The 14,256-nt window shown below is 33.3% G+C and overlaps 1 protein-coding gene across 2 annotated transcripts in view; it reads left to right on the top strand.

Annotated features, from left to right (window-relative positions):
* Positions 1-14,256, top strand: part of LOC117179447 (protein obstructor-E) — a 32,627-nt gene that overhangs the window by 17,270 nt on the left and 1,101 nt on the right. Inside the window, exon 4 of one of the 2 annotated variants that reach the window (XM_033371269.1) lies at positions 3,433-4,525. The exons of the other annotated variant lie outside the window; for it this stretch is intronic. Coding sequence (XP_033227160.1) covers positions 3,433-3,592 — 160 coding nt within the window. The 3' untranslated portion in view covers positions 3,593-4,525. Of the gene's footprint in view, positions 1-3,432; positions 4,526-14,256 lie in introns of those variants that run through there. 2 annotated transcript variants of the gene reach the window in all.

Genomic DNA, 14,256 nt, shown 5'->3' with positions numbered 1-14,256 from the left:
AATAATTGTAACATAACTTTAAAAAATTAAATTTAGTTTTATTATAAAATCAGTGATAGATTGTGCATACAATTTTTTTTTACTATGATATTGACATTGTAATATAAGTTTTTGACATTGACTGAAGGATCAAAAATGCATGACAATGGGATAAACTGGGATTCTCATGTGTCTATTTTCTCAAGCTTTTCACTAAACATTTATCTTTAACAGTTTCTGCTCTTTAATTTCTGTGCACCTAACTTATGTGCCCATCTCTGTCCTAATGCGAAAACTTGTGGTCTATAAGGGATTCAAACCACCGAATAAAGAATAATTAACCATGTGTCTAACGCAATAAAAAAAGGCAAGAAATCTTTAGAAAAAAGTAACCTAAAGGAAAACACAATTTTTTTACAGAACTAAATTCTGCTTTGACTTGTAAATTAAATTTAAGAATGCAAATAAATTAATAGTAGGTTACTTTTATCTAATTGTGTGTAATAACTTGCAGCTTAAGTGCAAATATTTTATCTAGCACATCCTTTTTTAGTTTATTACAATAGAAAAACGTTTATAATAAATCTTTTTTTTTTGTTGAATTTTTTCCATTTTTTATAATTTTTCCACCTGGAAAGAATGTTTTATGTTTGTAAATAACAATATTGATGTAAAAACAGCGATCATCAGTTGATCTCTTTGCCATCATTTTTCATTTTCATTTTTTTCAATTTTTTGTGTAATCTTAGCCAATATTTCTGTAGACGCATACTCTAAATTCCAAAAACTTGCGTCTCGCTTTTTATTATTCCAAAGAATTTACTAAAATTAGAAATTTTCTCCTTGCTTCCTTTTTTTTATTTTCTTCTCATCTATCCTGATAAGACTCAATATTTTTAAGTATAGAAAAAATTGTACGGCCTTGGCTAATTTTGTGCGGACAACGACCAAATCTACTTCATACGATTTTATTTATTGATTTAATTAATATTACTTTTCACTGCTGCAAAATTCATCTTGTGGATTACATTTTTCACGGATAATATTGAGTCTCGCCAGAAAAGTTATGTTACTCTTTCTGCTAGTAGAATTGCCAGAGTGAAGTAACAGTTAAAAAATGATATCTTCTTGATAATTCTTAGTTGTTGTAACTTTTATTGCTAAACACCTTTTTACTAAACTATTGATTTTCTATGATTTTTGTCAGTCATTTTGAATCAAAAATATTTCGTGCGAACTTGGTTATGATGTTTAAACGAAAAAAGATACAAAAAAATTCAAAATAGTACAAATACATAAAGACAATAATAATTTTATTAAAATCTTTTGTTTCTTGTACCGTCTTACATTAATTAACTACTGCTAAAAAAATCTGTAGCAAAATTAAATGAAATGCATAATAGACTCAAATTTAATAGACAGATGCTTTGTGCACTTTTTAAAATTATTATAACCAAGAAAATCGCAACAAAAGATCAATTTTATTTAGAACTACAGATTGGTTAGTTCTCAAACAAACTGTTTGTACACAAAGAAAACGTTTGGGGGAAAGATAGTAATTCCGAGTGGTCAGAGAGATCTCGAGAGACTCGATACTGCCAAATATAAATGATAGAAGTTTACATAATTTAGCAGATCTTCAGCATATTGAAAGCATATTGAAACTCCTCGAAATACGCTGACCTTGCCACTGCACTAATTCACAATATTCTTTCAAATTATTTACAATACTTATGTTTATTTACTAATCTATTTCTTATTATAATATTTTATCATTATAAATCATATACTATATAATTCTGGAATTGAATCCACAAATTTGGTCTATTTTTGCATAACTGATTCCGTTTACTGGATAATTATATTTATCCCAAATATTAGTATTTCTAGAACATTTTTAGATATCATAAATCATCGAAGCCAGTCTATTCTGAATTTGTAACTTTCGCAACAGCAATTTTAAAATTGAAAAAATTTGGTTTTAAATTTTTAATTCTTTTCTCTAAATTTGACCGTCTAGAAACGCCATTCCCATCGAGTATAGTAAAAATGTACCAACTTCTTAGCACTCTTAGTCCTACTTTTAAGGCCATTAAAAAATATATATACGATAATAAGTGTACGCCTATTTTTCCTTAACGCAATATAAGGTTAATATTCTCATTGGTAACGATTATTCGCCATTTATGGATAAATCTGCAGTACAATTTGAGTAAGAATTTACTTATTTGTCACTCGTCCGGTCTAATGCGTATATGGTAAAAGTTTCCCCAAACGTTTTCTCCGTGTATGTTTTTATGGAAAACGCACTTTAAAAATAAAAAGGGTTTAAGATAGGAGAGTAGGTACCAGAAAAGTTAGGTATCAGAAAAAGTTCCATTACTAAAACAAAATCACCAGTCCACGTCGAAATTAAATAATTTGTTTAATGATTCATAAAATCGATAACAATATGGTAATTTTTAATTGCAACTGATTTTTCAGAAAAATTAAAACAGTCTGAGTTACAAATTTTAGTATAAAAATTTTTTAATTTAGTATAGTCATTTGGATGTTTGTGGTATTTCTTCTACGAAGAGCAAAAACTGAAATTCGTATGCAATTTTCAAGATCTGTTACTCATTTTATTTTTGGGAAGACTCCAAACATTTATATTTGATTCATTTTCATTGAAATGAAAATTATTTATAAAAAATAATTATAAAAAATAATATAATTAACTTTTTTCAAGTGGAATTACATTTATTTTTAAAATTTCTTAAAAATTAACAATGGACCTAAGTTCAGTAGTTTTTTAAATACTTAAACATTTTTGAATAATGTTTCGGTTTACTGTGCAATGAACATATCTTCAGGGCTGTGTATTTTATATAAATATCTAACTTTTCGACATTTTTTGGACAAACTTATGTCCACGCGATACAAGATGTCGACTTAAAAGTTGTGCAAATTAAAAAAAAGGCATTAAGAAATATTTATCTGTTTCTCAATTGGTATAATTTTCATAATTATAAACTAAAATCTGTAGGCAACATTTGTTCGAAAAAATTGTTTTTACAATGATAAAAAAGAGCAGATAAATATTTCTCTATACTTTTGATTTAATTTCTTACACTTTTGCCTTGATATCTCATTTCGAGTGGAAATAAGTTTGTCAAAATCAAAAGTCGTTATGGCAGGTATTTACACCTAATGCATTCCCTTAAAGAAAATTTAATAAATAAATCCCTTATGCACTGCATCGCGACAGAGGTGTGCACCTTTAATTCTGATTTAATCTTCATTAAAATGTCCAGAAAAAATTATAGGAAAAATTATTTTAAGTAGAAATAGAAATATGGACAAAAAAATCGAAAAATCCTCAAGTTCGTGCTGAAGGAGCGACGCGCATCGACACTTCGATAAATTGACCAATCGGTCTTTATCTCCGGTTTTCTCGGTTCTGCTTTACAGTGAGGATTACTATGGTGACTTGGACCTGAAGAGCATCAGGAAAAGCGAGCTGCTTGCTGGAATTCAGGGCTCTGGTGAAACCAGGAACACTGGCAAGCCCCAAAGCAAGCCCAGGCCGACACCGGTTGCCGCGAGGCCCGTACCATCCAATCAAGAATAAATCTTTTTCGAAACTCGCTCTTTTGGCACTTCCAGTTATCATCTGTCGCCCGAGAGCCAAGAGTACTCTGTACCAAAAATGGTACCAGTAGTCAGTGAGAAGCAGCGTGTGAGTGAGAGAATATGAGATAAAGAGAAAAAATGCGTGAGAGAGAAAGAGAGCGAGAGAGAGGGAGAGAGAAAGCGCAAACTAGAGAAAGAGTGCAAAGAATGAGAGAGACTATGAGAAACTAGAAATAATGCCTGATGGTTCATTTTCAACAAGACCAGCATCCAAGGTCCCATTGGGCCTAGCCCATTTTTCCTTCTTCATCCCTTTTCGCACAATCGCCACTCAGAGAAATGAACATCCAATTTCTTTGACTTATACGAAGGGTGACTTTTTAATCAAACATTTTTTGTAATAATAGAAATCCTTAACGATAGAATCTAACGGGAACTCAGAATTTAGGTTTTCAGTCCATGTACCACTTAACCGATTCTTATTTTACCGAATTTTTTTTCGTGTGAACATAAGTTATTGCGTAAGTGGCCCTGATTTAAACAGCACAAATTATTTTCAAAATAAATTCATTATCAACACTCCAATAATCGTTAGGCTTACTTTGTGGAGTTTACGTAATTTCTGCACCTAATTTTAGAGGCCTCTTGAATTCTATCAAAACTCCCTTAAAGCTTCACCCTCCACATATTTATACTACACATTGTGAAGTGTTCATTTCTCTCAGTGCAATTCGAAAACTTCAAGTCAATAAGTCTCCTGTCTGAGGGGAAAATGCACAAATGTTTTATATACTAAGAAGTGAAGAATTTTTCCCTTGTATTCTTGGCCTCGATCAGACTTCCTTAAACCCATCCCCTCGTAAAATTCGAAACTTCACCCTTGTCATCTGTTTTTTAAGTATAAGAAGAAAATATAAGAAAATAAAAAAAATCTTAAAAATTCTCTGCCGTGTGTCTCTTTTATAACATAATCATTGTGTGCTTGACCTTTGGTGACCCTAATTTTTTCCATCTCTTCCGCACATCGCATTCATCATGACACACTACTATACTCTTCCTCTCGAAACAAAACTTTATTTTTGATTCTGCATGCTATATTCATTATACATTCACACGCAGTTTAATATATTATTGTATATATGCACCCACATAACGAAATTTTTTGTGAGATTTGTTAACACTGGTTTTAACGCTTACATGATTTTAATTTTTATTCTTATTGGAAAGACTCGTAGGAGTTGAGATAACTAAATTTCAGGTTTGAAGGAATTTTAATCTAAAGGAGAGATTGACAATTTAAAATCTATGAAAAATCGATTCGAATTAGAAAATAATTGTAGCTTGAAAGAATATTAGAAAAGAGTGTTAGAAAGCTCCTACATGCCAAAAACTGAATTAAAAGAAAATTAATTTGAAAAACTATAAAAAAGACTTGGATAGAAAAGAAGCAAAGACAATATCAAATCTACTGGTTTATTCTTTAATCTTCTAATATTTTTTCCCCCTATTTTTATTTAATTATACCTTTTATGAATATTGAAATCAGAGACTAAACTATGATCGGTGAGAAATTTTGAACATCTGTAAAGTGTCAACACAGAGATTCAAAAACAAACAAATGACACAACAAAAATAAATTTTTTTAAGTACTCAATAAAGAACACTTTTAAATTTTGTGTGTGGTAGTATTTCACTGACAAATTATTTTAAGAATTTGAAAAGTCCTCTTCTCTTCTCTTAATCCTATTTTTTAGTTAAAAAATTATCGTTTAAATTTCAAACTCTCATAGAAAATTAATAGTACATGTACTGAAAAAGAATAACACCATAAAACTATTTTATTTATTAATATTTTATACCTGCGATAAATATTTGTGGATAAACGGTGCAGGTAAGTCAAATAATTTTAAAGTAGTTTTCACTTTCAGTTATTTGTTTTTACGTTTGTTTCAAAGAACTTCATTTGAACAAAATACAGCTGGATTTAAGAAAATCCGATGTTATAGTTTTTTTACACTTTTCCGTAGTAAATTCGGTTCTTAATCCTTATTTAATATTTTATCTTTTTAAATAACATTAAATTTCTTAAGAATTTGAAACACAAAGAATCAGAGGCCTTTTTCCTAAATTTAACTTAAATGAAGCAAAAATTACGTATTAAGAAATTATAACAAATTAATCAAAGTTATACAGCACCAATTAGTCTTAAAATTATTTAAAAAGTTTTCAAGATGTAATAATTTATAATTTGATTACATTTTATATTTTCATGTATTAAATTATTGTGACATCAACTAGCATAAAAAATTGAGAAACTCTTTTATTCTTTATATAAAACATTGTCAAAGCTTGCCCTGCAGCTATCCTGTAATAAAAAAATTCTACTGTTTTTTTACTGAAAACTTTCTCAAGTGTAGCTCATCAGGCTTATCACTTAGTCCGTGGCTGATGATGCAAATTCGGGCTTTACCTGCGGAAAAGTGTTTTCTTTTTTTAAATGATGGCTCAGACGGTTAGGCTCTCTGATCTCACGTTAGAGGGCCAGGGATTCGATCCCTAATCTGTTACCTCTGGAAATTTTTCAATGTACTTTTTTCGAGGTTCTAGTGGTTCAAATCCCACTTTGAACTTTGCCCCCCCCCCCCCCCCCCCCCCCCCCCCCACAATGCATTTGTCTGTAACCCAATCCGTAGATGATTAGGTAAAAAACCAGGCTTTGCCAAAAATGTCAATTTAAGCATGCTGCTCTTATTAGATAAAATAAACTTACTTAATAATTCTGAGGAGCCTCGGCGGCTCAAGCGATTAGGCGCTCGGGCTTTACATTAGAGGTCCTACCTTAAGCTGTAGGTCTCCCCATCATGCAAATGGCTGCAACGATGGACATAGGAAACACGGGACTAGGCATGCCATCCTAACTTGGGCGAGCGGGGTCGAATCCACGGGAGGGGGGAGAATTCCATCAGTAAGGAGAGCCGCCATCTTACAATGTGCCATTTGATTATGCGCACAAGCATTTTTGCCAACAAACTGTGCATGAAAAAATAAATATGTGGACGCTGCCATGTTTGTCGCAGGACATCAAAAGGTGGCGGACCTTCCCCCTCATTGCATCACCCCCGCAATGGCATGCCTATTCCCTTGTTTCCTATGTCCATGGCTGCAACCTAGTCGATGCCCAGATAACAATCGCGATACGCACATCACGAACTTTGTGTGATTCTCATGTTGTGCGTGGGAGAGTATCCATTTCGCCATCATGGTAGATGTGTTCGAAGCTGCGAGTTCAAAGAATTTGTGGAATTCACGAAATTTTTGAAATTCGTAGAATTCACGAAATTCATAGAATTCAAGGAAATTGTGAAATTCGCGGAATTTAAAAAAAAATCGTGGAATTCGCTGAATTTGTAGAATTAAATAAATTCGTCGAATTTACGGAATTTTTGGAACTCGTCGAATACGTGGAATTCGCAGAATTCATGGTCTTCACGGATTTTAAAAACCTTACGTAATTTCAGGAATTTTGGGATTGAAAGGATTCGTGGAATTCACGGGATTCATGGAATTTATGGAATTCAAGGAATTTTCCAAAATCGTGTAGTTAAATTAATTCGCGGATTTTACGGAATTCATGGAATTTACCAAATTCATGGAATTCAAGGATTTCATGAAATTCAAAGAATTCTGTGAATTCAAGGTATTCATAGAATTCACGAAATTGAAGAAAAACATGGAATTCACAGGAGTCAAGAAATTCATGAAAACTAATGGAATTCATGACATTAATGAAATTCATGAATTCCATTAATATTGTATTTGTGTACAGAAAATTGTTTAAACAATTTACGACCAACTGTTCAAAAATTTTATAAATATTTGAATATATGCGTTTTGTGTACTGTTTTTCAATACAATTTTAAACAATTTAATTACTTTTCTTTCATTTTGTTATAATAATGATGATATAAATTTATAGCATTGCTCATGAAAAATCAATATTTTCAAGTGATATGCGAGGCATATGAGAGTCACGTTATAATTGTCATAACGTGCGAGCGATATGCACCTCAATTGATGACGCGTATGTCTCGTGTGTGCGAATACGCCATCATTATGGGAGCATCGAAAAAAAGGCGACAGTTAAATCGGGAGCAGTGAGAGTTCAGATTTACTTTACACATTTAATAGTTTATTTCGTGGTAATGAGGAGAGCACAATCTTTTCATGGTGAGGGCAATAGTGTCGGAATGAGTGATAGGCGAGGGCTGAAAGTCCGAACCTATCAAAAGTTCCGAAAATATTACCTAAGCCATGAAGACGGCTCTCCTTCATGGAATTTATTTTATATTTGTTGGTGGAGACGCGCAAAATGCAAAGCGTGTTCTGCTGGTGGGGAAATGAACGTGATCGCTCTTTTCAAATCGGTGAATCAAGCGCATGTAAAGGCACTAAAAAGGACATTTGGCACTTACCCATACTTATATCTGATAATACGAACATTTTGGATGATTTTTGGATCACGAAAGCAACCTTAAACAAACAAGAAGAATAGAGCTGCTGGAGCTGTCACTTCACATATCGCCAGCTTTCATCACTTTTTGTTCCTCGCTGTGCAACCGCATATGCACCTTCATTTTGTTTCTAATGTATAATGTTGGATCGGATACCGTAATACCACTGTTCTACTGCGAGATCCAACATTATATACACAGGTCCACGCATGCCGTTTGAAAAGAGTTTAGGTTCAAACCACAAGCAGTAGAACACGCTCATTGTGTGCGGCGACCACAAAAAAGAGTTTTACAACTTAAAATGAATGCGAATGTCATTATTAAATAGAGGCAGTGTCGGGGTAATAATAATTTACAAGTGTTTCGATTAAAGGAGATAACTTAATTGAAACATAAAGAAACGCGAGGAAAACAACAAACTTAGCTTCCAAATTTATTACATGGGTTTCAGGGAAATTTACCTTCTCGAACTTAGTCACTTAGTCAAAATTACTGATCTACGAGAACCGTTTATATAAAGTAAAAAGATGTTGATCTCAAACTAAGTAAACGTTTCACCTAATCTAAGCCACACTGTCTTTAAGTTTATGACACTAGTAATAGCTTATTTACATTCTAGAATGGATTAAAGATATTTTTGATATAGGTTTTATAGTCATTTTATTACGTATGCGTGTTCTTTAAACGTTATACAGTCACGCGTGTCGCCATCTATGGCCGATCAAGCATAACATTATCTCGGCTTGTTAGTTCGGAAGTTGACAGGCTGCATAGTTTTTCGTTTTAACAGTGCTCCAAAATTTTAGTGGCGCGATTGTTTGATTGAAAAGAAAGTATTACTTATAAGTTTTTCTAATTTGTCCTTCAATAAAACTGAAATATAATGGATAATTCGGATATTTCCTTCCGCCTCAATGCGGACGGGAATAAACGGTTGCAGGAATTTATGCGAGTGTTTACAAACAACACGGTTACATAAAAATTAGGAGTTTTTTAAAGATAACAAGCACACTATTTCAATTTTGAAAGCTTTCTCCTATTATGACGTCTGTTGTTTTATGCATTTGTATGGTATAATTGATAAAAATGTGCGGGAAACGATTACAACAATAATGAGTTAGCCAAATAAAAAATGCAAACGATAAAAATATTATTTTTTTTTTTAATTACGTGATTTATTATTCTAAGAAAATTTTACGTTAAAATTGTGAAATTCCTAATGGCGAATTAAATATGGAGTCAGTTCTTATCAATTACGATATCCCGCCACTGTAGGCAATACAACATAGCGTCACTCGCCCAAATTGGGAAATTTCATTCGCTCAAACTAGGTCCGAAGAAAAATTCATTCGCCCAAATCGGTTTATCGTTACAGCATGAAATATTCTTTATTATTTAATAAAAATTGTTTGTTTATATCAATAAACAGAGAAAGTTTTGACGAAAAATGTTCAAACTATGCGGTATTGGGAACTTTTATCGATTCATAAGATTTAAAACACTTTTACAAGCAAAATACGCCAAACAAATCCTTACATTCGCCCAAATTGGGACATTTACCTTATTGCATTACAAAAATTGCGTCTATGATGATGCATATCGGGACAGCCCCGTGCATACTATTCAAAAATCAAACTCTAACAAAAATGCCTTCGACATGCTGGGCTGTTTAAATTTTGATTCTGAGAAAAATAAACTTACTCATTTTTTTTATAATAATAATAGCCTCGGTGACTCAGACGTTCAGGCGCACGGTCTTTGCGTTAGAGGTGTGGGGTTCGATCTCTGAGCCGTTGCCTTTGGAAATTTTTCTACGTACTTTTACCAAAGTTTTAATGGTTCGCATTCCACCTTAAACTGTAAGTCCCATTTTCATGCACTTGGCTACAATCCAGTTCACGGATGATGGGATACAAAAACAAGGCTTTGCCCAATATGTAAAATTAGGCCGCTGTTCTTATCAGACCATTTAATTGCATTACTAAAATGTGTCCGTGAATGATGATATATGGCAGGACAGCTCCAGACAGACTATTCAAAAATAATATTTTAGCAAAAAAGCTTTCAACATGTTAGGCTGTAACAATCTTAAGCCTGACAGAAAACTGAGTTTCCTCATTTTCCTATATTATATTATGTGTTCCACACGCGGCTTAAAATCGCACTTCTCGCTCGTTTATGGCTCGACATTCGAAACTCACGCTAGGGTAAAAAGCCGAGTTTGGCTTCTAGATACACAATATGCTATAATATGAATGACTCAATACATTTTTTCCTATATTTTAAAAACAATACCTATGACTCCCAATTTAAAAAATGTGGACTGTTCTAATTAAAAAATGTTCAAATATTATAACTTTAGTAGGGGGAGGGGGTGTGACCCCCCAACTTTTGAAAGTCGACAATTCTAGGATATTTCATTAATAAACTCAAGCAACGTACAAGGAATTTCGATAATTTTAGATAAAATCGTCAATTTTTAAACATTTTTAGGCAACAAATGTTAAATAATGAGAAGTGAATTTGAATTTTCTTACCAATATATTTCCTAGTTCTAAAAATTCGGTATGTTATTGTAAATGTGTCACTCAGATTTTTTAAGGTTTTATTTTACAAAAATTCCAATTAATTCATAGCTTTTTTATTTAAATAGGAGAAAATTATTATTATAATCTTGGGAAAATGAAAAAAATGGAGGAGTTTAGCGTTCTTTATGGCACTTTCATACCTTTTTGCATGCAGGCGGAAAATGCAATAAATGGTAAAAAATGAATGTTTTTTATCCAAAATTTTCCACTTCAAACGCTTTGAATTTTTAATTGTTCATGACTTCAAGTCTGCATTTTGAAATTCTTTGAATTAATAATATCAGCTTAAAGTAAATGATATCATAATTTAAAAAGATAGCAACTCAACCCTTTATTTTAAAAGCTGTTAAAATAAAACTTGGACAGATTTTTCTTATAAAAATTTGTAAATTTCCCGGTAAAAGAATGAATTCTGAAAAATAGACTGCTCTGAGGCACCGGATTTCACTTCGTCTAAAAACTGATATGTCTCTGCGAAAGATAAACGCTTCCTCTTGATTTCCTTCGACATTTTCGTAATGACTGGTTACATCTGGTTACGCAACACTTGATCTAAACACTGATTGCCTGAAAACGAACGGAAGCGATTGTCCTGCGAAATTTTCGTCACTGACTGAAGATGACGAAGCAGACGATAGAATTAACCGCCGAGGATACTCTCCGCTTTTAATTAAACACTCCCGCGTTGTTGCGGAGTTGCTTCCCTGACCAGCAGAGTCACTCTCTCGCCCCCTTGAACCACCTTGTCCTCTATAACGGGAACTTTTCTTACGGGACACTAGTATATAATTCTATGGCTCGGTCCCCACCTAGAAAAGTAAGCTCCTCCGCTTCTGTGAATAATATTTTAATTTTTCGAATGAAAAGCAGTGAAATTAAACCACAAAATATGAATTTTGAAGCAAAATAGTACATCAATTCTAACCTGCAGCACATTCATTTCGTCGGAAGCAGTTGTATTTGAAACAAATAAAGATTCAACAAAAAAGATAGAAAAATTATAAATGTCTATGATCAGTCGGTAAAAAATCTTTGAAGCCTTATTACTCGGCAAGAAAAAATCTCAGAAAGTTTAGCTAACGACAGAAACATTTTTCAGCGTTATACTTGTAAAGCGATATTAGTTTGATTTTCTTACCAAATTGTTGGTAACTTTCACTACGTCGACATTTTAATTCCTCCGCACGTTTAACAAATTTTACCAAAAATTTGAAAAAATCAATGAATATTCTGTAACAAGTATTTAACAAATGGTAATTTGTTATAATGCAGCTTTTACAGTTTATATTGTTTAAACTCTAATTTAAAAAATGATAAAACCTCAGTAAAATGAATTTCTTCAATTTTGTGATTACTGTAATTGATTATGAAAAATCATGAAATATGACTGAGAGTAGAACTTCTTTTTTAACATGTTTGGTCATTTCTTGAACAATTTTCTGTTCCCAAAATCTTTTTCAATTGTTCCAACAATCATCTTGTGTCTGAAAAATTTCGTTCTTCATTCAAATTGTGAAAAGTTGTTATCAATTGGGATAAATTATAATAATTTGATGAATACTGAGAGTAGAACTTGTTGCATAACATATTCGGTCATTTATAAACAATTTTTGGTACCTTTTCCATCGAGACTTAATCCCTCATACGTTTCCAACCAACGGAGCAGATTCCCTGTTTATTCAACCCTTTCTATACCACACAGCCCCAAAAATCCCTAAGGACCCATCTTATTCAACGGAAATCCACCTTTCCCGTGAGACCGCGACTATCACACCTGACCCCAACTATCCCTTGGAACTAAATATCCTACGGGACCCCTCCTATTCTATGGGAGCTCAAGGATTTCTCGGGTCCTAAGCTATCCCGCGGAAACCCAGCTGTCTCTGAAGAATCAACCTATCCGTAGAGGGCCCACATATCCCTTAAGTCTTCACTCATCCCATGTAAGCCCACACATTCCTCAGAACAGCAATCATCCTACGAAATCTTAACTATCCCACGGAACGTTACACATCTCCCTGGACTCCTCCTATCCAACGAAAACCCATACATCCCTCGGACCCCTAAATAACCCCGAGAGCTCCACCTATCCCACTGGACCGCCACTATCATAGCTGACCCCAACTATCGCTTGGGAGACTATCTAACCCATGGGATCCACCACCCTAAGGGATCCACTGTCCCTTAAAACCCTTCTAACCCATGGAATCCCAGCTTTCCTGCAGGTCTCTCCTCAATCCTCAAATCATGGAACCCCAGCTATTCCACGAGATCCCAGCTTTCCATTGAAAAAGCGGATATGCTCCTATTCCAAGGAAACCCACCTATCCCTTGTGATTTGGCAAAACCCCCGGAATTCCACATCCCATGGGATTTAACTCCCCCCCCCCCCCCCCACTCCTATCACACGATACTTGACCCGTCTGTCAGGACTCTCCCATTATCGAGATTCTCCCATCCCATGGGACCTCCTACCCCTCGGGATTAATGATCATGTATAATAACGGGTCGTGCACATAATACGTCACACGTTAATTGGCTATACAAGTCTTTTTTTGCAGATGCATGATACCTACATTCAATATTTTTTTATTTATCATAGAAATTCCAATCTTTTCTATTTTCAATGCTCCACTTTCTATATTTGATATTTTTAAGGTTATGAATGATAAATTATTCTTAAATTATAGATATACTGCAGTTTAAAATTACTCTGGAAAATTACGCGAGTTAAAAGCGAACGTTCCTAGTATCTCGATTCTTCAAGGCTTCCACTTTAAAATCTTATAATTTTTAATTATTCAATTTAAAAAATTTTACCTAATTTTAAAGGCCACAATATAAAAAATTATTCAACTTTGTAAAGGTTAAATATCTGCAATTGTACGCTTAACTCAAAAATATTTTGGTTTGCGATGTTCTTTCTTTAAAGTTGTACAATTTCAAGTTTTTAAATTGTAAGTACATACATAAAACAAATCGCTTATTTTTTAATTAATAAATTATGCAACCCTTTGAAAGGATAAATTTCATTGTATACCGAGAAGTGTTTAATTTACAACCGTTATAAATTTGAACAGAGGTAAAATTAAACTTGTTAAATCTTGAGTTGTACCGGTTTAAAATTTTGACACAATTTACTCGCAACCGGTTGCACTTACTAGTTGCAATTATTTTCAATTATTAACCCTTTGTCACACATGTGGGTCGTTTATGACCCAGCCAAACTTATTCGCCTGAGTATCTTCGAAACCTAAAGATGGTGGGGTTTCACCAACCTTTCTAAAAAAACTTTTTGGTAGTGGGAACTGAACTGCAAAGAGGAGCTTCAATTGATCATTGTGTTTCCGAAGAAGAAAGATTTCTAATGAAGCTTGTGCTTTGAGCGACCTACCTGTGTGATCGCGTTAGTATTTCCAGATGATTTAGATGAATCCTCATTTGCAAATTTATATCTACGAAATTAGGAAAAAGAAAATGGTGTGTGATATGTCCATCTAAGGATGATAAAAAAAATGTATTCTTGCACTTGTTATTCTTTGCGTTTCTTATTAAACTCAGAT

Source organism: Belonocnema kinseyi, chromosome 9, assembly GCF_010883055.1.
Source record: "Belonocnema kinseyi isolate 2016_QV_RU_SX_M_011 chromosome 9, B_treatae_v1, whole genome shotgun sequence".
NCBI classification, from domain to species: Eukaryota; Metazoa; Arthropoda; class Insecta; order Hymenoptera; family Cynipidae; genus Belonocnema; species Belonocnema kinseyi.
This window is presented reverse-complemented; position numbering and strand designations above follow the sequence as displayed.